The sequence below is a fragment of the Lichenostomus cassidix genome, chromosome 4A (assembly GCF_008360975.1).
Source record: "Lichenostomus cassidix isolate B80296 chromosome 4A, HeHo_3.0, whole genome shotgun sequence".
In the NCBI taxonomy this organism is placed as follows: domain Eukaryota; kingdom Metazoa; phylum Chordata; class Aves; order Passeriformes; family Meliphagidae; genus Lichenostomus; species Lichenostomus cassidix.
The window spans coordinates 18,333,724-18,360,165 of record NC_139485.1 but is presented as its reverse complement, the minus strand read 5'-3'; the positions used below and the strand labels follow the sequence as shown (position 1 = coordinate 18,360,165).

The 26,442-nt window shown below is 46.1% G+C and overlaps 1 protein-coding gene across 8 annotated transcripts in view; it reads right to left on the bottom strand.

The window, feature by feature from the left end:
- The window catches only part of MCF2 (MCF.2 cell line derived transforming sequence), a 50,719-nt gene that overhangs the window by 10,044 nt on the left and 14,233 nt on the right, over positions 1-26,442 (bottom strand). For 7 of the 8 annotated variants that reach the window (XM_085060755.1, XM_085060753.1, XM_085060756.1 and 4 more), the window contains exons 4-22: positions 24,282-24,372; positions 19,087-19,206; positions 17,926-18,042; positions 17,159-17,308; positions 14,584-14,708; positions 14,015-14,129; positions 13,534-13,653; positions 12,250-12,441; positions 10,786-10,977; positions 10,476-10,647; positions 8,096-8,184; positions 7,421-7,509; positions 7,122-7,188; positions 5,260-5,375; positions 5,078-5,147; positions 4,655-4,747; positions 4,244-4,336; positions 3,170-3,295; positions 2,206-2,427 (exon numbers count right to left, since the gene is read on the bottom strand). In XM_085060755.1, coding sequence (XP_084916881.1) covers positions 2,206-2,427; positions 3,170-3,295; positions 4,244-4,336; positions 4,655-4,747; positions 5,078-5,147; positions 5,260-5,375; positions 7,122-7,188; positions 7,421-7,509; positions 8,096-8,184; positions 10,476-10,647; positions 10,786-10,977; positions 12,250-12,441; positions 13,534-13,653; positions 14,015-14,129; positions 14,584-14,708; positions 17,159-17,308; positions 17,926-18,042; positions 19,087-19,206; positions 24,282-24,372 — 2,359 coding nt within the window. Of the gene's footprint in view, positions 1-2,205; positions 2,428-3,169; positions 3,296-4,243; positions 4,337-4,654; positions 4,748-5,077; positions 5,148-5,259; positions 5,376-7,121; positions 7,189-7,420; positions 7,510-8,095; positions 8,185-10,475; positions 10,648-10,785; positions 10,978-12,249; positions 12,442-13,533; positions 13,654-14,014; positions 14,130-14,583; positions 14,709-17,158; positions 17,309-17,925; positions 18,043-19,086; positions 19,207-22,087; positions 22,437-24,281; positions 24,373-26,442 lie in introns of those variants that run through there. The other variant, XM_085060760.1, reaches the window with a different exon arrangement.

Genomic DNA, 26,442 nt, shown 5'->3' with positions numbered 1-26,442 from the left:
AATAATTTAGGATCTGCACAATGTGAGCCACCTGAGCGAGCAGCTTAAACCATGAGCAGAGACAAGAAACTCTCCAGCAACAGGAGACCTCTGACCTCCTCCTGAGCAGCCCACGAAGCTGAAAAGTGCTGTAATACCTAATATCACATAAATCATCCTCTCACTTAAAGCAGAGCTTGCTGGCAATTTATCACTGATTACAGGATGGTCAAAAATAGCTCAAGTATCCCACTTGCATGGTTTGGAACAGATGTAATAGTAAAGGTATCATCTATCATAAATTATTCACGCAGGCTGGATTAGACAAATCCACTGTAAACACAAACAAAACCTTAGCAATAACATCTGTTCAACATTGCTGCTCCTCCTTGATCAAATGTGCATCCCCAGAGCTTTTGGTCTGAAAGATTACAATGATTTACAGAATAGATCCCGTGGACAAATGCTCTGCTCTAGCATTTTCAAGTGTTGGTGCTCATTCTCAGTGCTCTGGGCAGCTGTGACAATGCCTGGCTACTCCTCATATCCTGAATCCCCTGCTGCCACCTGAGGCTCCATTCTGGTTTTATAAAAAACTTTAAATTGATGAAAGCTGCTGGAAGGACAGCCTGGAGAGCACCTCATCCAGAGGCTGCAATTCCCAGTTCTGAGCATCTTGTTTACCTTGGCAATTTATAGAGGCTCCAACAAAACTGCCCAGGCATCAAGATATTAGGAATTTCAGATGATCTACTATGGTGGTGCAAAGAAAAAGTGCCATGAAGAGACAGATTTAAGGTCTGCTCAGTCAGGTTAGTGGATTTTAAAATTCCATTTCCTCCCCCTGCCCAGGATTTACTGTCAGCTGTTGGATCACTGCAGTGCAGACTGAGGTGAGTTAGAGCAAAGCTCTGGGATGATGTTTATCTGCATCACCTTCCACCTGGCCCCAGGCAGATCTAGCTGGCATTGCAGTAACCTGCATGCTCTGAGCTCCTCAGTCTCAGCTGAAGAGGTATTTACCCCTCCATCTTCTATGCAGCATGCAGAACATTATCCTGAGGGTTTCTTTGGTTTGTTTTATGGATGTTCTGTCACACAGCTTCTACCCAACGGCTCATTTCAATCCTGAATCCCCAAAAAACATTGCTGCAAAGAAAACCAATTTCCTGATGCTTGGGGACATGGTTTAGTGGTGGATTTGGCAGTGCTGGGTTAACAGTTGGACTCAGTGATCTTGGAGGTCTTTTCCTACATCAGTGATTCTGTGATCACAAATCAAATAAATGTCAAGCTCCAGAAACAGGATTTTACCCTCAGTACAGCAATTCTCAAACCATATGTGTGCAGATGTAATCCTGGCACATCCATGGATTCTCTGACTCCAACCTCTCCCTGTGTCAACACAAACACAAAGTGACCTCTCTCGAGGCAAAGAAAAGCTGTGGACATTGCCTGGACTCCTGAGCACAGGGTTTGCTCCTCTGAGCTGGATTTCCCCCTACCACCTCTTCAGCTCTTCCACAAACACGTATGGTAGAACAAGTACTGCAGGGAAAACAAGCTCTCCAGAAAGAAAATGATGCTGTTTGGGGAAAACATTAGGTACCTGAACATATGGCCTGAGATTTGCTTTTATTCCATCATTTGTAACATGCACCAGAGCTGAACAGACTTATCTACTTTCACCTTGTTTTCTGACTGCTTCTGGCATCTCCCTCCCCAGACCCCACTGAGACCAGGGACCTGCAGCAGGGATCTGCTCTGCCTCCAAACTCTCTGTATCTCCCATTCTAATATATACCCTTATTGGGTTTTTATTTCTCAAGAAAAACAAGGCAGAGTACTGAGAAAAAAAAGAATGTTGATCTTAGAACTGCTCAACACACGCAGTGTGCCAGAAGGTCTCGTTTAGAGCAGCAGTTTGGGAATTTTATTGATAATAGTTAGCATTTACAGGGCTGGGACAGTTGTTTACATCCCTCATATTTTGCCACAGGCTACTCTTGTCATCTGATAATTGTCCTTTTTGCTGCATTTAGAGCCTGCCAAAGGAGAAAGGCAGTGGGGAGGAAGAAGAGTCATCCCTGCATCCTCCTGCAGGGCTGCCACTCTGCCAGAGAAGAAAATACCCTCTGGCTCTGAAGAATTGCTGCTCTACTACATACATGGCTGTATAAAAGTAAAACAACATCACTTTCATAAATAAAAATACAAACTCCTTACTTTCAGAAAGTGCTTAAAGCTGTAAGATGAGGTTTTGTCATATCCATCTCCATGCTCCTCTCGCTTCTTGCAGAAGACCAAGGCTTTCTCATACAGGAACAGGTGCCTCTGCATGGGCTTGAACCTGGCAAGATCCTTCATTTTTGTGGGGCCTTTTCGGTGTCCTGTCCACACACTGAAAGATCCCTGCATCAACACTTTCCCCAGCTCGCTCAGGTCACCCTGGGGAGAGCATGACAAACCAGAAAGAAAGGAAAATACATCAATTGAAATGTAAGAGGACTCTCCAAACAACGGTGGGACACAGGGCCAGCTCTGTTCCAAGGCACATCCCTCCAAAAACTGCCCTTCCTGGAGGATCAGAGCAGCTTTGGTGCCATGACCTGGTGCCAGGGCAAGCACAGGTCTCACAAAGGGCTGCAGCTAGTCTAGAAAGGCAGAAACTGGAGAAAGGAAAGGAAAAAAGAAAGGAAAACCATCCATCTCTGATGGAAGAGCATGTCAAGGGCTCTGGCTACTTCAGTGGGACAGGGCATGAGATCTGAGCCTGAACTGAGGGGTCAGAGGATGGAATCCTCAAGGAGGCCACGACTGGGACCAGCAGCTTGGAAAGCTTCACCCTTCCCTGAAGCTAGGAAAGACAACACTTCAGTGGGAAAGGTTCAAAATCAGCCTCAGAGCAGTTTGTTAAGTGCTGAGTGCGAAATGCTGCAAAGACACCGCAGGTGGATTGTGAGGTCAGCTGTGAGAACAAAGGTGCACACTGGAAAAATACTGCAGAAAACCACAAGGTGGCAAATGTGGGAACTGTGCAGCTCTGCTCTGTCCCACCCCGAAATCAGAGGGAAAACTGTCACCTGCCAGGGCTCCCTGATCCCATTCACTTTGGTCTAGGACAGCTCTCAGCTCACACATTCTGGACTCTATCCATTCCCAAGGACTCTCACAGCTCAGATCTACTCACATCATATCCTGTTATTGAAATCTGATGCATCGAGTCGTTGACTGACTTCAGCAAATCCAACATTGCAACCAGAGCTTCTTGAAGTTCCTGAACCCCATCACAGCTCGTGCTGTACTTTAGCAGCTCCTGAAAATAGAAATAGCAGAGCACGTGTTTGCACTTGAACAAAGCAGATTTTTCCACCTTGCCCCAAGTTTCCAATGCCCAGAAGTGACCTATGCTGAGATTCTTTATCATGTTACTGGAAAAAAGAGTCCCTCTAAAGCACAGTCAGCGTGAGGTGTGGAACAGGTCAATGAAGGATGGCTTATTTTTAATGTGTTTCCTTAAGGATGGTGTGAGAGAGCAGCATCACATTTATCTGAGCTCTTTGTGTTGTTTTCCTGCTTGGGAAGAAACTGGAAATAAGGCTCAGGTTTTTCATCAGTTGCCAATATGCCCTCAAATGAGCTTGCAGCAGATGATTGTCTGCAGACTGGCAGACACAAGGAACAGAATTCATAAAATCCAGAGCCTTCAACTCAATAAATGGAAGACAGAATTTTACCACTGAGATAAAATTAGTTTCATCTCCAATCTCCTGTGCCCACTTACAGCTGCAAGCACACTCATTCAAGAGCCTAGAAGGTGAGGCTCAGAATCTACTGCCAAGTGCTATTCCTACAGCACTGCCCTGCCTCAGATGGGGACACCAGAATAAATACATTGAAGATTACAGGCACTATAAACACCTGAGGAGAAGAAGAGATGCAACAATATAATATATTTCATTCATCAGATTCTCATTATCCTCTCTGGCTCAGCTTTCTTACAAATGTTTCTGTAATTTTGCATCTCTGAACAGATTCAAAGTCGTTATCTCCTTAAAAAGTGGCTCATTAAAAGCACTTGTTCCTTTTGCAGGTATGTGAACATTCATCTTCACTGAAAGTCACTTCAGAGGGCCAAGATATGCAATATGTCATCCAAAGCTTGGTGCTGATTTACATGTAACCTTTCAATGAAAAATAAAACAAACTGGAAAAGAAATCTGATCTCTCTGCTGATGCCCTTTCAAAGCAGAACATGAAATACCTTCAGAAGTAACTGGTATTTTGTCAGGCGCTGCACTGGCTTGAGCAAATAGGAATCCAGCCCGAGTTTGTGTTCTAATTTTCTTTGGCATTCCTGGAACACAGAATTCAGAATAAGTAAGTTTGGCACCAACTACAAGTGGTTATCCCAACAGTATGACCATGAGGTTTGATGACTTTGAAGATTTCATGTCAAAATGTTGAATATAACTGCCTATAACTACAGAAATATTATAACAACATGTAAAATAACAGAGTGAGTGGATCTGCCTTATACTCCTGGTGGACAAGAAACCCCAACATCTCTTTCTGTGAGTATTTGTGGGAATTTTTCATGCAACACTAAACAAAACCCAGCAGAACTGGTGGAAGTTGGTGGGTGTTTAGACAAGGAGCAGAAGCAGCAGCTCACCTGGAAGAAGGAGCTCTCAGAGCACTGCCTCCACAGGGACTCTGAGCGGGGCTTGTTCTGGCAGTACTTCTCATACATCTGGAAATCCTCCCTCTGCAAGGGAAGCAAAAGGCAAATCACCCTCATGGACCCAACCCTGCTGGGCAGCCACAGGGCAAACACCCAAAAGTTTGCTTTTATCTGAAAAGAACAGAGTTTGGGTAAAAGCAGCACTGCTGGGGATCACAGCAGAGCCCAGCACTGTCACAAGAGCTGCTCTGCCCCATCTGCTGCTGGCCAAACTCCTCCACACCCAGCCTGGCTGCTGCTGCTGAGGATCAGGAGCCTCTTACTCCACTGGCATCACTGAGATGGTGCAGTGTGACAAATCAGGAGAAACATTGCCCTTCCAGTCTGCTTTATCCGTGAAAGTGAGTCACCCACCCTGTCTAGAAAACAACATCCCACTCTCTCGGGTGCTCCCAGGCAGTTCTCCAAGCTGTGCAGGAAAATTCTGCAAGAGATGGGAGAAGGGAGAAAAACACAGCAGTGAGCAAGGTAAGGTTTGGGTATTTCATCATCAGAAGGGATCAGGCTGATGAAAGGGGAACAGAGCAACACCATACTTGTTGTGGAAGTCGTAGATCTCGGGCATGTTCCCGAAGAGGATGTCCTTCCTGTTCCTCAGCACGGGGGGCAGGAGGATGAGCATGGCAGGATTGTCCATCTCAGCTCTGTAGCCCTGCCAGAGGCAAAGAGGGCTCATCACTCAGCTGCCACCTCCTCAAAGGGAGATGAAAAGGGATGTGAACAGACCTTCAAGGTGATTTCTTTGTTTCAAAGTGCAATATGTCTGTTATTTCCTTTTTTTTTTTTGGTCTCTAAATCCCTGTTTTCCAGTCCCTGGGTGCACAGGGTTGTGGTCCAGGAGGGAATCTCTTGGGACAGCTCCCAAGGGGCTGGCAGCACTGCAGAGATGCTCCCAATTCTCCAAAGGCAAGTCTCAGCCTGGCTGCAGGAGAGAACCCACAGGAGTATTTCTCTGGGGAGAACACCTTCTCCATGGCCATGGCACCCAGGAGAGGACATGGACACAGTGTGTGTGGGCAGAGGGTGCAATTACACACAACCTCCCCAGAACCAGGGCAGGAGCTGCTGAGCTACAAATCAGAGACAGCCTGAGAGCAGACACCAAAATCAACAGCTGTTTGCTCTGGGACAAGGCATGCTGAGCTGGGGGCCTTGCTCTCCTCAGTGAATCAGGAATTCTGGGCTCTGTGGCTCCCTTGAAAGCCCAGCCTTCCCCAGGGGGGAGGAGCTGGGAAGGACAACACTGCAATACAAATCATTGGGTGGAACTAGGAAATAATGCAAAGCTCCCCAAAATAACATCCCAGATGTGGCAAACTTCCTAACTGCAGTGTGGGGAGGAGGCATGGCCAGAGCTCAGCACCACCAGGGCAAGCAGGCCCCAGGAATGCCATTAGCCACAGCTCAAGCTGGCCATGCTGCTCACCAAGGACTGCACAGAACTCAGGCCCTTTTAACAGGAGAGAAAAAACGTATTCAGTATGTTCTGCACATCTCCTTTGGCTTCCCAAACTAATCCCTCACACTCCCTCTGGCTGGAATCAATATTCTTATACTAAGCAGGCATTTTGTAGTTGATTAAGGATGCAATAGATGATAAGTGTCTGGAAAATTAGTCATTTTTATTTAAGGCCATTAAGCAGGCTTCCCTCCTTAAAGGAAATATTATTTTCAGAAAACTGAAGTCTATCTGTGCATTTTTCTCTATCTAGACTTGATGTGCACAGCAATAAATCTGTGTATCTGCCAACTGCTTCATCACAGAGTGTGGTTTAACAAAAAACCCAATCAGTGCAGGGAAATTACATGTAACTACCTGCAGTCCAGCAGATCTATATCCTGCTTGCTCCTGGGTGAGAGAAATGTGAGATGGGGGAGCTATTTAACAGCCAACTTGTTTTGGCCATCAGTGAGAGTTATTTTGGAATAAAGCAGAAGTGTCTAATACAACAGTATGAGAAATCATAATCTGCTTTCTAAAGAAATGTGCTTTATACAGTCACGAACTTCACAGCACTGAGACAGAATTCTCCCAAGGATAAAACACAAGGTTCCTTCTTTTGTCTTCTGAAGGCAAAAGAAATTAGGGAACAGTAAAAAGAAACAGCTTTTAGTGTATTTTGCAGGCACTGCTAAGACTAATTACCAGTGCTTTTGTGTACAAACAGAAGGCTTCTCCTCCATTGTAGATGAAAAGCTCATCCTGACACCAACTGTTCCTGCAGATGCCTCCATCAAAGAAACCTAAGGACAAACTTGAGCATTTATGGCTAGCTTGGGATCTGACAGTCTGGTGGGAAGCTGTCCTGTCCCAGATTTGCTCAGTTTGACAGTGGCAGTTGCCCTTTTGTACAAATCACCAGGGAACAGCAATGAGCAGCCTGCAGAAGTCACTCACCGTCAGAACAGTGAAGAGCTCCTCCACATACACTCTCTCTGTTTCTATAAGCTCATTTATGACATGGCTAAAATTTAAAAAAATAAATAAAAATAAGTACATTATTTTCATGTCTATTAAAAGCCCCACGGGTGATCAGTGCAGTTCAAGGAGCCCAAAACAGTGTGTGATCTCATTAATAACCAAGAGGTAAAAGGACAAGAGGTAAAAGCTCAGGGTGAGGCTGGAGGAACACAGGGATGGGGCAAGATTGGCCAGAAAGAAACATTTGAGGTGATGTAAATAGGGTGAATATTTACCCTTTCAGTATATCTAAGCTGTCATCACTGTCTGAAATAAAATACTGCAAGGAATTCCTCTTCTCCTGATAGTCGTGCATGACTTCGATCTGGAAGAGAAATGGGAGGCACTGGGCAGCTGCAGGAAGAGCCTGCAGGGGCAGCAGGAGCCCCTGGGGCCAGCAAGGAAACTCTCAGGGGAAGGATGAAATATGCTTCCTCATAAGAATCCTTGTGCAGCAAACCTTCAAAGGGAATTACATATAATGGGTAGCCAAAGAGTCCCAGAAATTACTCTGCTACCGAAAATCTGCAAATATTGGTCACAGAATTCATTAGTGCAGAGGCCAGAGAACAGTTTGCACAGGGGGGAATATCTCTGGGTGAGGATATTTCCTAATAAACATCTTTGTTATGTAAAAAATAAGTTGAGGGGATAACTCATAGGGAATAGATATCTGGATATTGGAAAATCAACCCAAGATAGATCTCAGGTGTTGGAATAATCCAGCTAAACCATATGGATATAAGAGGGTTTGGGTTTGCTTGATCTTTTTAAAAGGAGAAAAAAAACAAAAAAAGCATCTCCAAATCTAAAGTACAATAAATTTTTAGAGCAGTCTCAGTTTTTCAGGGTATAAAACTCTCAGTTTTTCAGGGTATAAAACTCATTCAGATTTCATGAATAATTTTTACCTTGCGAGAACTTGGAGTTTTCCTTGAAGTTTTCTTCCCAGGGAGAGAGAGATCAAACGAAAATTTCAAACTGGGATTAAAATCCACACCTTGGGTAGAAAAAAAGCAGAATTACATGATATACATCTATGGTGAAGGAGATGCTTCAGACAGAAACTAATAGGCCACAAAGAAAAATGGGACACATTTTAAGAATGAATAATTAGTTAGCTAATATTTATAGAAAAATGACAAAATCAAGGGTATTTATCCCAAACAATAATAATTCCAAACAGCACATGTCAGACGGTCATGAAGGCCATAAAGTAAAAATATTTAGAAAAAACAAAATGCCCACTAAGTGAACACAGCAACCAAAACCTAACAAAGTCTATGATAACAGCAAAACCAATAAAAGCAAATAAACTAGAAAAAAGAACATCCCTTGCTAGGACACTGCTCTAAAGCCCTTTTATGAGCACAGGGCAAGATGCTCAGCTGTGATAAACTGCTTCTCCATCTTCCACAAATTTACTGATATTGTCAGTAAATAATTACAAGTTGTAAGTTGGCTACAGAAGCAAACTGGAAGCTTAAAGATAAAGCATCAATCTCTTCCATGAGTTACATGACATCCTCCAAACACTTCATAAGAAGAATGTGGATGGGCTGCAGTGAGTCCAGAGGAGGCCACAGAGATGCTCTGATTTACTCTTTTCCTCCCTCCCCACCCAACAAATGGTTCAAAATTTAGAACCACATTTCTCAGACAGGCTTCAAATCCAGGGCAAACATAAAAGGGGGAGAATTTCTGTCCTCAGACAGAGAAAGAAGGGGGGGAAAGGGGCAAAGAAACAGAATAAAGAAAGGAATGGAGGACGAAAGCGATGTGCTCTGAGCTGGTTTGGTTTCAATGCTCCCCATCAAACCAAGCCTCTGAAAGCACTGCTGCAGAGCCCAGCAGGTGCCTTTGACACTGCACAGCACACCAGCAGGCCTCAGCAGCTTGATGTCTGCTATCAAACACAGGCCTTATTAAAAAGCTCTCTTGCCATGATCTATCCAAAGAGGAGCCTTTTGTCTTTGCCACACTTGATCATTGCTTCCAGGAGAGGATTGATGGAGGATACCTGTGCTTTGCCTTTGCTAGACAAACTTGCATCCCAGAAAGGCATGAAATGAGTCCAGCTGGGTGATGATGATCTCCCAACATCCCTCAGAGGTGACCACCCATTTACACCACTCTTTGAGGCAACCATTTGTCTTTAACCCTTTCCTCTGGCTAGAAAGATGGCAAAGCTGTGTTAGGTAAAATGGGCAATGCTCTAGTTTAAAGACTCAGAGCATTTTTACTGGTTGAGGAAAGGGCTTCAGAATGGAATGTGCTTTAGAGAGGGTGGCATCAGCCTGGGAAGGGGAAATCTGGGATTTGTTTGCTGCCCTGGCCTGCATCTTGAGTGGCTCAATTCCCCTCACTGCATCTAGTTCCCTTCCCACCCCTCCACTTGGCTATTTACATTTCTCATTCTCTGAACTGAAGCTGCTTTTGCTGCTGTATGACACCTGCTACAACTCACCATAACCAGTATTTGTTTATTCATCATAAAAACCTCCTGTTAAAACACAAATGCTTGATTGCTTTTATGTAGTCAGATCCCTGAATTTAATATTCTGACATAATTTAGCATGTCCCTGGTTGAAAATACATGGACACTGCTTTGGAATCTCTTTTAATTCTGTCTGATACATTCAGGGCTGCCAGGGATGGAAGTTTTAATGTCATCATTTAAAGCTAACATGGTGCCACATCCCATTACCAAAACTAGGGCAGAATATTCCGTGACCTCAGTTCAATGAGAATTTGTACCTTTATGGGCATTAATTATTCCACAATTGGGATTTAAGGGAGACACCCTGAAGGAATCAAAAGGACTTAAGCATCCAACTCATTTTTGTTCATGAGATTTGAGCTCCTCATTTCTCCAAGCTCCTTTGCAAACATCAGTCTAACTTTCTGTCAGTTCCAGCTCAACACAGCCACAGAGAACAGGCAAGCTAATAAATTTATAAACCTTGCCCTTTTTTTCCCCTGTAGTATTAATTCACCAGTTTCCAGCCCAGCAGGATGCCAGTAAAGCAGAACTGGAGGTATGCAACTACTTACAGCTCTTTTTTCACTGAGTAGGAAGTGGAAATAAATAACAAGCAACCAACTTCATCCTTCACACAGGTATGGGAACACTGACACAAAAATTGGAAAGACAATAAATCACCTGATTTTTATTTAACACTACCCAATAACTCTGAATCTGCCAGCTTCTCAAAGCCATCCTGAGCCTTACTATTCCTGCCTCAAAGCAAAATTCTCAGCTGAAAACACCATAATTTCACAGTATTTTACCATGTTTAGGAGAGAATAAGGGTGACTTTGATCTGGGTGGATTTTCTGGCCGAGGAGCTACTAACTGGACAGGCCTGACGTGTTTATCCAACAGCTTCTTGAAGCAAGACTGTCGATTCTCAAACATGCTCCTCACGTTTTCCAGCTTCACCTGCACTAACTGGATCTGGCACTGCAGAGAGAGAAAAGACTCACAAAATCACCATCAATTTGCACTTTGACCCAAGCAGAGGACTGTGAAGGTGACAACACCACAACATGTCCATCCTGCCTTTCACGTGTGAAACAAGGAACTGGAGGCATTGCTTACCTTCAACTCGGATGTTAAGACTGACTCAAAATCGTAATGTAGGGTTTGGGGATCATAGTTTAAGTAGGCTGAAGAGCTTTCCAGAAATCTCTCTATGTCCTGGAGTGCCTTCTGAGCACCTTCTTTAGACTGGCACTTATCCATTTGCTGGTTGGCAAGCAGGTAGGCACCTTCATCACAGCACTGCAGAGCCTGGGGACAGCACAGGGGGAGAGAGCCTCAGTGGGACCTCCACTGCAATGAGTTCTCATGAGCAGCATCCTTTACTGGAGCTGGATGGAGCTGAACAGCATTCCCAAAGGCCCCAGCACTCACTGTGTTTGGATCAGAAAGTAGAAAGGCCACATTTTTTCTGTAAGGTGACTGCAGTCCTCAACACACCCAGTCAAGTATTTCCTACTTGTAGTACCTGGCTAAAATCAGTGATAGAGCTGACAGGGAAGAACTAGTGCATAGCTGACCCAAGTGACAAGCAGATCTTTATTTCTCCAGCTGGGAAAGCTGAAGTGGCCACTGTGGAGCTTACAGGGAGACTGGCAGCTCTGCTGAGCTAAATGCCTGGCTCAGGGCAGCCCTGAGCAGGGGCTCAGCTGCACTCACACTGAGGTGGGCACAGTGAGAGGAGCTGCTCCAGCCAGGAACAGCAGAGAATCCCCAGTGCTGTGAACAGAAAGGGACCCCATGGAGAGCAGGACCATGCTGAGCTCCAGCAGAGCCCCAGGAAAGACCTCTGGCACCAACCAGCTCTGCAAGGAGCCCAGGAGAGGCTGCTGAGGAACTGCTGGTCCCCACAGATCAGTGCAATGCTGGAGTGGAGCACACAGAGAGAAAAAGTGAGCTCCACAAAACAGGGAAATGGAACAGGGTCAGACTTCACTGTTTCTCTTAATTGGCCTCAAGCATATTACAGCCCTGTGCCTTCTGGCCTAATTAGCGTGAATTTCCCTAAATGAATATTTGATGCTGATTAAGATATCAAAGAGCGTTGGAGCCACATGACTCCACTCCCATGCTAGCACACAGCAGCTGTGCCTATCTACCAATCTGTCAACTTATTTTACACTCAGCCAGATTCATTCTTAACAAATCACTCAGAAAAAAGGGCTGGAGTCTATCTGAAAGCATCACCTCTGTTGCACCAGGCATGAAAACCTGCAAAGTCAATTAAGACATGGATATAGCATGAAAGCACAACCTAGAGCAGCAGCTGAACTTGGTGTTCTGAGCTGTCCTTTGGAGATGCCAGCTCTTTGTGCTGACCTCACAGCACCAGCAGATACCTCTTTGCTGACTTCCCCAGCTGAGTGAGGGGTGTGACAACCCCAGCCTCTGGGGAACACCTTGCTACCACTACCTGCTGAAGAAAAGCTGCAAATTTCAGCTGCTTCCAGCTGAGTGGAGAGGCTAACCCCATGGAGAAGCTAACTAACTCTCTCCTCAGAGCACTGTGTCCCTGAGCCCTACCTGCTGAAGGCGGGTGTGAAGATCCAAGGTCTTCTGCAGGTGCATTTGCTTCCTTTTGATCTCATCAGACAGGAGGTCAGAGTGGTGCCTCAGCTCGTTGCACTGCTGGCAGATCAAGTTGAGGGCGTAGTGGTGATTTGCTGCCAGCTGGTGTCCATGCAGGATCACCACCTGAGCCTTCCCGATCAGATCCTTCAGAGAAAGGGACAGAATGCATTGCACACTTACAGAAATAATGCCAAAATATCCACACATACCAACATGCACTTTCTCATCTTACCAGCTGTCAGGCACACATGGAGATGACTGCCATTAGGAGTAGCCAGAATGGGTGGCTTACGCAGGATAAAATGGTCCCCCCACCATCTGGGAAGAAAAACTTTTGCTATCCATAAAGAGGATGAAGAAGAAAACAATATTTCACCAAACTAGCAATGCTGTGAGTGCCTGCTGGCAATGCATCACTGCCCTGTCTGGGAGCTGTGCCCTGAATGAGGGGCAGCTCATGGCCAGTTTGGGCTCACTGTGCTCACAAGCAGCAAAGGGAACTGGAGAATTTAAGGTTTATCTTGATGCACAAGATTGTTTTTTCTGCACACCTAACTGTGTAATGGTTGTGGTGTCCCCAGGGTTGGCTTTCCAGCTGCCTGCCTGGCCTTTTGTCCCTCCTCCCTCTCTCCATAAACACTTCTTCCAAACAGCCAGCAAGCCTTAGACCTTTCTCCAGAACTCTTGTGTGTCCAGATCCCACAGGATTTCTCTGCCGACCCTGGCCCCATGCCCATCCCTTTGCAAAGGTCACATCCTCAGCTGGGCTCCCCTGAATCATCTCTCCTCACTCCTCCTTCCCCTACATCTAGTCTTCACCCATATGTTATGTTCAAGTCACAGACACGTCAGGATACAACTTCTTTTTGCAACTCCATGTGCCTGGTAACAAGTTTCTGCCTATTAGCACAGCTAAAGCACTTAAAATATAAATAATTCTTCTTCCAGCTCATTAAATCCCACGCCTCCCCCACGTTCAGACATTTATCTGTTCCGGATTTTCACGGTGGCTCAGCAATTTATTTTAACTATGATAATTAAATACCCTGTTTCTGGCTTTCAGAGTGATCACAGCGTTGCTGCACAGAGCAAAGACATGAAATCGATCCCTTTGTGCAGCCACTTAGCAACAAATTACACCAGAAGCAGGGAATTTCACAAAACACCTCCTACCACAGATACAGAACGTGGCTCTCGTGTTTCATTAGTGCCTCTGTGTGTGTAAGATTATCTCACCTGAGCCATACCATCGAAATGCTCCAGGTCCTTGAGCCTCTGCTTCACCTGGGCGACACTGTCACCAGTGTCAGGCAGCTCTGCTTGCTGACCCATTAAAAATTCAATGGCATTCTTGACCTAGACACAAAGGAAAAGACTGCTACAAAAGGATACAAAGCATAGGCAGAAAATCATTCTGAGACCAAAATTAATCACACTTTAGTGAAGATTGCTAAATCCAATAACACAACTAGCATCCAAGAACTAATTTCTATATTCAAAGATGCTTCCATCAGCAAAACCCACGTGGCTGCAGGGCATTGATACCTAAATTAGCTCTGAGTGAGGAATCACAGCAGTCTCCCCAAGCTACCTAGCCCTGCCACAGTCAAGCAACAGCAGCATAAATTAAACACTCAAAATAAAAAGCATAAAAACTTCTCTCCCCTCCAGCAGATCTCCAACTCTCCCTTCTGCCATGAAGCACATCTGATCCTACCTCTTGAAAACTTTGCTCAAACTTCCAGAGCTGTAAATATTGCTCCATTTTCAACTGGTGTTTTTCCCAGAAGCCATCAAAAGCAGTCTCCATCTCACGCAGCTGACCAAGTAACCTTGGGCACAGAAACAGGAAGGATTGGAACAAACTGCAAAAAGGGGACAAGCAGAGATGGACAAGAACCAGAAATCACCTATACAGGTCTTCTGGACCCAAGGTCTCAGAAGAAGTGAACAGACATGTATATATGACTTGAGATGATCTCAGAGAGAGTTTTAATGAAATCATCACTGCAGCACCTGTGGGAAGCAGGTGTTGCTATCTCCATTTATCTGGGTAAAGCTGGGAGCCTGGCACAGGAGAGCCCTGCAGCTGCTCCACAGCCTCCTGGGAACATGGGGATAAAAACCAGAGCAAGTCAAACTCGTGAGAGAAGTCACCCAGCAAACTGATGGACTGCAGCAAAATCCTGGTGTCTTTGTTAGGTGACCTAAACAACACATCTACACCTAAATCATTTGAGTGTTTCCATTGATAAACCAGGGAAATCCAGAACACAGCACACTCACCGATTCACAGTCTCCCAGTCCCCAGGCCTCTCCTGCTGCTGCTCCTCACTGCACTCCCCAGAGTCAGGCTCTTCAAAGCTGCTCAGAAGCAAGTTTCCCTCTTTTGTGACTGCTGTAATATCTTCCTGCAGAATGCAAGACATTTCTCATTCAGATGTGGAGCCCACATAGCACCACTCACTACAGCCTCCACAAATAAAGTCAACACTTCCAGTGTAACCTGCATTCAGGGGAAATATAAACCCTTGGTGTGTTCATTAGCATCAGTGAGGTGCTTTGTGCTGTGCTGGGCTGTGCTCAGCCACAAAGCAAACAGGTGCATTTAGTCAACTATTTTCAGGAAAAAGAGGCCAAACTCAGAAATGAGAAGAAGAGAGAAAACACATGGAGCTGATGAACTGAGCTGGAAAAGGCTCTGAAGGAGTGAGCTGTGCATGGCTCCACTGGAGAGCATGAACTGGAGCAGTAAGAGCTCATCCTAGGAGATGCCCAGCTTTCTGTTGCAACAGGAAAAATGGCAAAACCTCTTCAGGGAGAAGATTCAGAAAGCCCAGACTTGATTAAATGTGTTCCTGCCTCAGACAGCTCACAGCAACCTCAACACACATCAGCTTCAGAGCAGCAGCCCAGGAGCAGGACATGGGGTTAGGGTTAGGGTTAGGGAATTTCCCCTCTGCCACACCCAGTGTCCACTGCCAGTTTGCAGCCCTGTTCCTAAAACATCCTGGAAGATGACCACAAGGCAAAAACCCTGTCTCCTTTTGATCCTGCCCCATGCAGGAGACTCAGAAGGGTAGAGCAATTGTGCAGCATGCTTTAGACTGCAGGTGGCTGTGCTTTCATCCTCTTACACCTCACTCTGCAGAGACCCATGCTCCTCTTTTGATTCAAAGCCATTCATTATCCATACAGCAAAGCAGCCTGACTGTCAAATGAGTGTTAACTGGACGTTTTCTGTCCAGTATATCAATGTGATTAATTTCTTAGTTACTCCATTTAATTAATTTTTGTCACTTTTTCATTGTGCTTGCAGCCAATTTATGTTCAGCACCACAGCGACATAAATTCTTCTGATTGACTAATTATGTGAATTCAGGAATCAACTGTACCAATCTTGGGGTTGTCATGAGAGAGACAAGTACCCCATGTCTTGCTGTCGCCACAATCTGTGCAGTTTCTCATCTGCTTTTGTGTTTCATGGTCTTAGAAGGAACAAAAGAAAAAAGCCAACAGCCCTCATTTCAGTCAAAAGACAACGAGTGGTTTTGATATTTGAAATTAATAGATGAGGAATTAAAAGCAACAGATGGCTTGTTCTGAGTGCTGCTGTGCTTTCTACGCAAATGAAAACACGTAATGTGTTTTATTTCTCCCAGAGAGCAGTGGGCATTGCTGACTGGTTTTTACACAGAACTACATTGGGTAGTTGATATTTGCCTCCTACACTGTGGCTACAGTCCTGAGCATGAAGCTCAAGTCACTAAGTCATGTTACAATAGATGTAGCTGCTATGTCATATTACTCCCTTCATTTCCAAAGAAGAGATAGAGGCCCATTGACAGCATCTAGAATGATAATTTCTAAACAAGCACACATGCATTTTTGCCTACACACAGCACTATTTGGATGACATTTTCAGTATTTCTTACAGGCAGCTTTCCGGGAACTCACTGTCACATGAATGACAAATGGTTATAAATTAAAATAGATACAATTCTATGACTTAGCTAAATGAAACCTGTCACAAAGCAAAGGAGCTCATTCTTCAGCCACACAGACCCACTATTAACACAGTTATTGCTTCTGAAGGAAGGGTTTGGGAACAGGCCTGTGCTGCTCCCTGAAAGATGCAGGAGCACCAAAGACAACAGCCTGATAAAGCAGCACCAAACCTTCCATTGACTGCTCTAAACTTTCCATTGACTCCTGTAATAATACTGATCACAATCACAAAGAGTTGAAAAAACAATTTTAAATATTCAAGAAACAAATGTTGTTTAAGGCAAAACCTGAAGGCTCACAGGAGGACAGGGATCACATGGTGAATGCTCTGTACCATGTGCTCACACAAAAATCTCCACCTTGGATGCTCTCCAGCACAGTTCCCTTAAGTCCCCCTGGGAAGATCCACCAGGTGGAAGGACCAGGGGACAAACCATCCCTCCAGACCTGCTGATGACCTTTGTGTGCAGCTTTCTGCAGCCACGGGGTGAAGCAGAGGAGATCCCAGCTGGGAACATCAACAGGAGGTGACAGAGCCTCCCACAGCCCTGCTAGCAGCGAGACGTGCAAACCAGGGCAGGAGCAGCACAGACAGGGACTGCTGCAGCTCAGACTGCTTGGCTGCTGGCAGGAGGAGCTGCACAGGGGGATCTGCTGGAGTACATGGCAAACGTGAGGGTAACACGCAGAAACAGCCACACTGCACTCTGTCTGACAATAAAAAATTCAGACCTCTGAAAAAATTCACCTCTGACAACATGCATGGTGGGGCAGGAGGAATGGGCACCAAGCAAACAGGCAATCCAACACAGGAATGCCGTGTGGCTGTGCAGAGAGCTGTGCTGAGCCATACCTTGAGCTGGTAGTACCGCTCGGTGCGCAGCGCCAGGATGCGCTCGATGGAGTACATGTCCTCGGGCAGCTCTGTCTCTGCCAGCTCCGTGCCAAAGCACTGCAACATCTGGGCAATCTCCTTCACAGTCAGAGCAAAGCTCTCTATCGCCTGGTGGGAGACAAGGATTGCAGTCAGCTTGGGATTCACCACATTCCTGCAGCTCGTTGAGAGGGTGTGAAGAGGCAGGCTGAGATGGGCAAAGGGAGCCCACCAGCTTGCTCTGAGAGAGAGTGAACATCCCACATCTGGCACTAAAAGGTGCCTTTAGTGCAGACTGAGTCCACAACAGGATTATATTGGGCAGGGACACCTGATGCTTTGCTTTCTGCTGTTCCTGCACACTCTGAGATTGCTCCCACCACACCCTGGAGATCTACAGCAGAAGCCACCATAAGATCCATCTCACATACTCCTCTAATTCCTCTTCTATTGTTCTTCTCATCTGGTTAACCCCACCCTAGGAACCACCAGAAGGCAGTGAGGTTTTAGAGTTCTATTTGGCTTCTTGGACAGATCTTTTGGGAGCAGATTCTAAAGGAGCCTGGGGGAGCCAATCACCCAGTTCCCGAGCAAACCTCTCCAGTGCCTAACGCCCCTTGGCTCCTCTGCAGGTCTGACCCAGGAGGTGCAGCTGGCTCTAGGGATTACCTTCAGTGCCCCACTGCTCACTGAAACCCTCCTCGGTGAGTCCCACCCAGCCCAGGGGCACGCCCAGCCGTACTCACTGTCCTGAAGATGACCCACTCGCTGTGGCAGTACTCCAGGGTGCCCCCGAGCTCCGGGGTGAGCTGCTGCTCGTCGATGTACGTCAGCAGGTCACTCACCGAGCTCAGCATCACCACCTGCACACACACAGGGCACTGCTGTCAGCTGGGGATTGCCACTCCTGACCCAGCCACACACTCACCAAGCACACAGATCTTTCAGGGACCTAAAAATTCAGTTTGCTCTGAATATTTTTCTACAGCAGGGCTTTCTTCTTATTCATATGGCTTAACGTGGCTTTTATTTGGTGTATCTCACCATTTCTGTAAGCCACCCCTGATCTCCCAGATGCTTTCTTTCCTAAATGCAAAGCACAGCAAGATGCTGCAGAAGAGGGCTGAAAGCAAAAGTGATGCAGGTTTAAGCACGGGGTGACCAGTAAACTGGAAAGAACACATGTATTTTAAAAAGTTATGAAGCACAGACCAATTTCATATAAATACATACTCATTTTTTTTATGTCTTGATTTGCAATGGGGTATGTCAGGAATGTTCAAAACTGTGCAAAGAACAGCCGTTTTAGCGTGAAATATGTAAAGTGTGAAAATCATGCTATTTCCTAAAGGAAAGCATTCATTTGTTTTCTGCTTTTGTAATAGCATCAACCTTAGATTGTGTAAACTTACTTTTCTTCTCTTAATTATTCTCATTATGTCCTATAATCAAAGTGGTTTTAGAAGTCTGGAAATTCTGAAATGGGAATATAAACTCATTTCAGCTGCTATTTTAGGAACAGATACCAACAGGATGTTGGCATGGAGTCTACACTTAGATGTCTTAGATGTCTCCACTAGACATGTCCTTTGACTTTTCAGACATTAAACAAATCCCTGGCTACTCTTCACAGACAGTGGTTTGGGTTGGAAGGAGCCTTAAGGATCATGAAGTTTCCAGCCCCATGCCATGGCAGGGACACCTTCCACTGTCCCAGGCTGCTCCAAGCCCCAGTGTCCATCCTGGCCTTGGACACTGCCAGGGATCCAGGGGCAGCCACAGCTTCTCTGTGATCTCCTCTGGATGTGCTCCAGTGGATCCATGTCCTCCTTCTCTTGGGGACAGCAGCAGTGGGACTCTGTCACCCCGAGCCTGTGGCCACACAGAGCAGCTCTGCACACTCATACCGGCAGCTTGAGCAGGAAATCCTCCTGGCTGAAGCGAAAGCCGATGTCGGTGAAGGTGCGCTGGAAAAACCCCGTGGGACGGAGAACCATCACCAAGTGCAGGTTGCCTGGGAAGGACGCCTGGAAGGAAACACAGATCACATTCTGGGGGCATGGCAGGTCCAACAACAGCTTTCAAATGCACTGAAAACAGGGGGAATAATTCAATTTTAGGGTTTTTTTCTGATTGCTCCTGAAAGCCTTTTCTTATTTTTAAAGCAGGAGGGAGACACTGTGAGTGGTTTGGTGATTTGGGAGCTAACTGCAGCAGGGCTGTCCAGCCCCACTTCCCTCTGGAGCAGGCAGAAGTGCAGCCATGCACCTCGGAGGCACACTTGCTACTAACTTTAATAATATATGTATTCTTCATCATTATAACTTGGGGAGCGAAATTACAACTTAGCAGGGAACAGAGGGCTGGAACATTGAGAGGAATGACAGATTGAGGAAGCAAAATTTATTGCCAAACTTGCTAATCATCCCATAACTGCATCAAGCACACTCGTCTTGTCCTTGGTAATTACCAGGCAACATTTAATTTGTGGCAAGAATTTGGAATTTCCTGCCTACGCTGCTGGAGCCTTTTTTCAAGCATATGGTTGGCAGGTGCATTTTAAAATAGATCTGTGAAAAGGGTGCTTGAGAATTAAAAAGAATATTTAAGAAAGCAGGAGTTGCATCATTAAATTATGGATAAGCGCATGATGCAAAAACTTGAGTTAATTAAGACATGATTTACTCTGAGATCCTGCCAGGCCAGGTTATATTTCTCCATATATCTCTCTTTATATTATCCTCCTCCATGAAACATAATGATATCTCTACCAAAGGTGAGAGTAATGAACACGTTTAGGTACTTTGCACTGCAGGGCACTTCAAACCAAAAATCACTCCCATAAGCATTAGTGTTGTTTAAAACAGGCCTGATTTACAGTGGAGATCTGACAACCATGAACTGCACTGTCCCTTGTCTGCTCCATTTTTTTGGGTAGGAAGGAGCAGGTTGTGGCCTCCACTGCTCACAACTTCACTTAGAAAGGGACAGTGACTTCTGGGATCATATAAGCCACATAAATCCAATATATTGATCTGCTGTTATTTTTAGTAGGAGCAGAAAAAAAAGTAACTTATTGTGAATGAAATGACAAACTCATACCCTTTGGAAGTCAACAAGAATGGTGCCAGGGACAAAGATCTGGCACTGGAAACAACAGCAAACCATGGAATAACAGACAGCAGTGCTGTGCTCCTGCTCCTCAGCACGTGGGCAGCACAGAACCCTCCAGCCTGCCTTCCCCAGAACACTGCAGGAGAGCCAGAAAACAACTTCCATCCCCATCACACCTGCAGAGAGGCCAAACCTGGCCGTGGAGCCAGCAGACCTTGCAGCTCTGAGACAGGGCTTGCCCAGGAAAGTGGGGCTGAGGGGCTGCAGGAGATCCAGGGTCAGCTCCCTGCCTCAGTGCTGTTTATTTAGCCCTACAAGAAGCTCAGCTCTCCTGCACAGTGACCCAGGCAAGCCTTCCAACAGCCCAGCTAATGGGTGCAGCTCATGTCCTGTGCCCTCCTAGAGACTTGAGGGAGAGGATGAAATGTTAGAAAAAAACCTGCATAGACCAATAGTTCCTCAACAACATTCCTGAAGGGACTGTATCTTTTTTAACCATTGTTACAATTTCAGTTTTTCTCAGGGCTGAAGTGTAGATAAGTTTCCTGAAAACCAAACTCTAATGACACTGAAAGTACTGCTGCAAAAATCCCTTTCCCTCAATATATTACAGAAAGCAAAGACAAAAGGGTCCTTAATCTTGCCTTATTCTTTATCTTACCATTTGTAAGACTAAAAAGAATCTCGTGCATTTGATAAACCTGGGGTTATGTAACAAAAGACCTAAAGAACCCTCTAAAGCCTTTGCCCTCTGCAGCACACCAGGAAAGGCACAATTCCACTAAATCAGGCAGTTGGCAACATTTCCCTGCTGCTAACTCTCCCTGCCCACAGCCCACGCTCACAACATCCCTCCCTGCCGACGACACACACACGGATACCTTAAGGCCACTTCAGCAACTTTTTCAAATGCACACTTAACTATAACCACACAGAGAGCCCTGCTTTAATCAATACAGGCAAACTGGGCTAATAAAGCACAAGAAAGCATTGAAAGCATCGCAATTATTGCCTCCTTACTGAACGTCTCATTTTGACACATTTTGTGTCATTTTTCCCCCCAATTTTAGGAGCTCAGTTCTCAGAGAATATTCTTCTCTGCAGTTCACCGGGGCATCCATGAGGTTGGTAACCCATGAGCATTAAAAAAAAAAAAAAAAAGTAGTATCTGCCAGTAAGTTTGTTTCTGAGCACTGCAGACTGAGGCCACGAGTCCTTATAGAGGCGCTGAAGTTAATGACTTTCTGCTGCCCCTTAAAGGAAAAGTCGTGCAACAAAATGCCAGGAACTGCTAATTGGAGCTTTAACCTCCCCCAGAGCCAGAACGACACTCCCAAGTGCTCTTCTACCTTCATTCCAGCCGGCCGCACAATTAACCCCCAAAGCTGCTGTCAGCATCACTGAGGCACACGTCTCTCCAGGCCCCCTCCCTGCCAGAGGCTCTCCTTCCCTGCAGGAGCGACGGGAGAGCCTTGGCTGAGGCTGGAGGGCGCCGGGAGCAGCACTGCGGGGCAGCTGAGGCCGGAGGTACCCAGCGGTACCCAGCGGTACCCATCAGTACCCAGCAGAACCCAGCGGTACCCAGCGGTACCCAGCAGAACCCAGTGATACCCAGCAGAACCCATCGGTACCCAGCAGAACCCAGTGATGCCCAGCGGTGCCCAGCGCCCGGCTGCTCCCGCACGGAGGATGCTGCCCGCACTCCCCCGCGCTCTCCCGTCCATCGCCGCCCCCGCAGCCTCCCCCGGCCCGAGAAGGTGCCCGTCCGGCTCGCTGCGGGCCCCGCAGCCTTACCGCATCCCGGGCGGCCCGCCCGCCCCGCCGCGGGCCCGCCTCCGCCATGGCGGGGTGGATGGATGGATGGCTGGAGGGATGCAGGGAGGGATGCAGGGCGGGAGGGATGCGGAGGATGCTGCGGATGGCGGGGCGCTGGCCCGGCAGGCAGCAGCGCTAGGGCAGGCAGGCAGGCAGCCCTGCCGGCTCCCAGCCCCGCTCTCCTCCCTGCGCCGGCTTGGCTGTTAAGGTGGAATGCCAAAAATCATCCTGCAGACGCTCCTTCCTGCGAGGATTGGGCTCTCTGCTCGGCGCTTTCACCCTTCCCTTTCCCCCCTGCCGCTATCGCCAAGGTGCCTTTCCAGGCTCTTTAAGGTTTTGGGGGAAACTGAGGAAAGATGCTCGAGCCAAAACCCGGTCGGGCATCACTTCCCAAAGCCAGCGTTACCCTGCTTTGCCCAGGCAATTAGAGACTGTATACACAAAGAGTTAAAACAAAAATCTGTACAGTGTGATAGAAAAATTTTCAAGATCAGATGCACAACCGCAGAGCTGCAGTTGCATACACATATGCTGAGAAAATAGGACACACTCTCTATTTTAAATTCAGCTTCATGGCACTCCTTTACTCCAAAATTATACAAAGATCAGAAAAGGATTTTTTTTTAATTGCACCAGGGGTTATGATGTGTGTCTGGAAAGAAATCAAGATTTAATTTTTTGTCCTTACACCTCCTGGACACAGAGACAACCCTTTAGGATCAGTCCCTGTTTTTAAGGCAAGATTCCCAAGTTTTTAGATTTAGTGGACAGGGGTTTCCTTCTCATCCCTCTCTGCACAGAGCACCTCCCATTCCTTACGTGTGCAGCCCTGACACTGCAGGCAAAGTCACTTCTCCACACAGACACACAGCACATCCAGCTACACAACCAGGTGTATGCTCACAGATCTCACAATAATTACATTTTCTTATTAAACACAGAAGGAATGAAGCTTCTGTAGAAGCTACAAATTAGGACAGGATTTTTCCCATTTGAAAACTGCAGACTATGCAAAGCAAGCACATCACCCTTCAAGGATGCTCTGGGTACTAGCACCTGTTCAAACACTGGCAGCAGAACTGAATTCTGATGATCACTTTAAAGAACTACTTTTTAAATGCTGCTTCTTCTCTAGTGGTAGGGTAACCACACTTGCAAATTCAGCTTATAACTTTCACAAAAATCAGAACCAAAAATACTCTCAGGGATATCTTATTCACACTGCAGAAAGGGGAACCTCTCTTCCTCCTACAGGATGCTGACCAGCAAAATGCCATCAAAGCCAGGTATTTTTAACACCAAGTTCAGCTGTATCAGTACTAACAATTTAAAATACTGTAAGATCTAACTTTATCAGAACTAGGAAAGCATTTTCTGTCTCAGCACATTCTTTATCAGATGGACCAATGTCTTTAACCATCCAATGATTATATGCAGAAACAACTCAATTCTACACCCAGAATATTTTCGTTGATTTATCCACATGACATGGTCTGGGCAGAAAAAGATTTGTCTGTCAGCTCCTGCCCATCTCTGCACCCACAAACATGACTCTTCAACAGCTGCATGCTCTTCTGGAAATCCAAGCTCTGATTCCAACAGACACAATGCAATGCAGAATTGCAAAACCTTACTTGTGAGCAAAACCTTACTTGTGCAATAATTTAAAATATGATAATAATAATTAGATATGTGCTAATGATGTGCAGCACATTAACATGTGTACTAGATCATTTGAAACACATGAATGCATACAAACACTTTTAAAATAGATTTTTCCACCCATGCCCACATACAAATGCTTGTGAAGCCTGTTTAAAGAACCTAAAACATACTGTCACAAACAACTATACAGTCTCACTAATAACCAGTGTCTAGAAAGAACATATATGAACCCAAATTTTCCACCCATCAAAAGCACAGAACATGGCACAAAACACATTTGAACCACTACAAAAGAGCATAAAACCCAGCAAATGGATCACAGAAGCAAATTAATACAAAAACAGCTCATTTACGCACTCAAATTAATTACAGGGCCATAAACCAAACTACTACCTAGAGAGAAAGCAGGAGCATCATTGCTCCTGGCTCCCAGGGTTTTCTGAAAGAGATGCAGAGTGGGCATGGTGACTTAGTGCACTAAAAGCAATTACCATTAAAGAGGACTTACTGCTATTTTTTGGAGAGTCGTTTTGACTGATGTCCATGTGTCCAATCTTCTATCCAGGATTAGGATAAATTTAGTGTCAGAATCATGTTGACTGCAGGATATAAAAATACCAATTACCAGATAATATTTTGAGGAAAGTGACTCTGTTCCCAAAAAACCCCAAACCTAAGAACACGGAATGCAAACTACATTCTGGTATTGAGGAAATGTGACTCTGTTCCCAAAAAAACCCCGAAGAACATGGAATGCAACCCACATTATAGTATTTCTACAGTTCCTGAAATTCCCTTTGAAAAAAAAATTTCCTGAGCACTTAGACTCTTGGCAGTTCCTGAAATTCCCTTTGAAAAAATTTTCCTGAGCACCTAGACTCTTGGCAGTGGTGGTTAGCAACAGGACAAGGGGCAACAGGCACAAAGTGAAACACAGGGAATTCCATCTGAATATGAGGGAAGATGTCTTTTTCCTGAGGGTGACAGTGCACTGGAACAGGCTGCCAAGAGAGGTTGTGAAATCTCCTCCGGAAAATTTAAAATCCCACCTGGGGCTTTAAATATCTCCAGGTATTCCAGTGCAACCTGCTCCAGGTGAACCTGCTCTGGCTGGGGGGTTGGACTAGCTGATCTTTCAGATCCCTTTAAGATTCTGTGACTCTGTGACCTGCACAGCTCCCTTCCCACCCCACTTTCTGTGACTCTGTGATTGTGGTTGAGCATCGCCTCTGAGTTGAGCTGGTGGCAGCAGATTGCTGGAGACAAGATTGCTCTTGAAAGCCAGCCTGGTGCTGGGGAGAACCCTGCAGAGGCCAGAGGAGCTGAGCTGCTGCCCAGCAGCTCGGGGTGCCCAGCAGGCTCCCCCAGAGCCCCTCCTGCCTGTCCTGCCCAGCTCAGTTACAGACCAAGCCATACTCGTGGCTCCTTTGGCACCAGACAGCAGGGGTGACACGAAGGCAGGGCAGGGCAGTGCCAGCCTGGCAGAGGGAAAGGGGAGCAAACAGGCTGCTGTGCTTCTCCAGCACGTCCTGCTGGGGAGGCAGCGATTGCTCCAAGGCGTTTTCCAGCTCTCTCAGTTTCCTGGGCAGGCACAGGCTGCCTGACATCCCTTTTAACACCCAAATCCTTTGAGTTGCTTTGAAATCCCAGCCTGACCAAGCGAGCCAGCTGCACCGGGGGTGCCCAGTCTGGCAGAGGCTCTAACACCCGGCTGACCTGTCTGAAATTCAAATATTCCTTTGCAGGCTAGCTGGGAGCAGCTCAGCTCTGACAGCACACACTGCAGGCAGCCTGAGTTCCAAACTGCACTCATGTTTGCACACAGGTACAGGCAGGCCAGCTTGTAACCCAGCCCTCCAACGTGAGTGTATTTACAGGATCCCTGGGTGATATTTGCAATATTTATTTTGTGGATGCTGGAACAGGATAGGCATGTCCCACACCACCCTATCCGGGTGCCTCAGTGCTGGGAGAAGCTCCCAGGACACGTGCTGGCTAACCAGAGGTGGGTCAGGTGTCCTGCCAGCATCATCTCTGCTAATTCCTGTGTTTGGCAAGGCAAACACATGGTGCATTACTCAGAAGTATCACACAGCAGACAATACTTGGCATCTTCACTAGAGAAAAAAAAAAAAAGACACTTGGAGCCAGTGCAGGAGCTTTCATTCAGTGCAATTCTTGCTGCTCTGGTCTGTGGCAGCTACAACTCTGACAACTATATTTTAAAGGAATTAGCAGTAGTGCTTATAAAAAAAATTCCCTTTGACTCATAACAACAATTGACTGAAGATGTATAGAGGAACCCAAGTCCCAAGCTATCCTGTGACAGATCTGTAATGTCACACCCAAAGTGCAAAGGTTTCATTTCAATTTACTGAGTGGCTTTGAGGTGCAGCAGAAAAGGGCAGAGAAAATGAATACCAAATTTTACATATGGGTCATACACAGAACTTCTACATGCAATAAAGTCTGAGGCTGTGAGCATGAATTCTCAGCCAAAACCTTTTTTGCTTAGAGTAGTTTAGGCAACATGAGACAATTCTGCAGGTTTCTGTTAGCTCTGTTCACCTCCACCATGAGCTAAGTGACTCAGGTGGGCAGGAGCAGGGCAAAGGATCCTTTGGTTTGAGGAAAAATAAAACCCTTTGGTTTTCCAGCACATTCTAAAA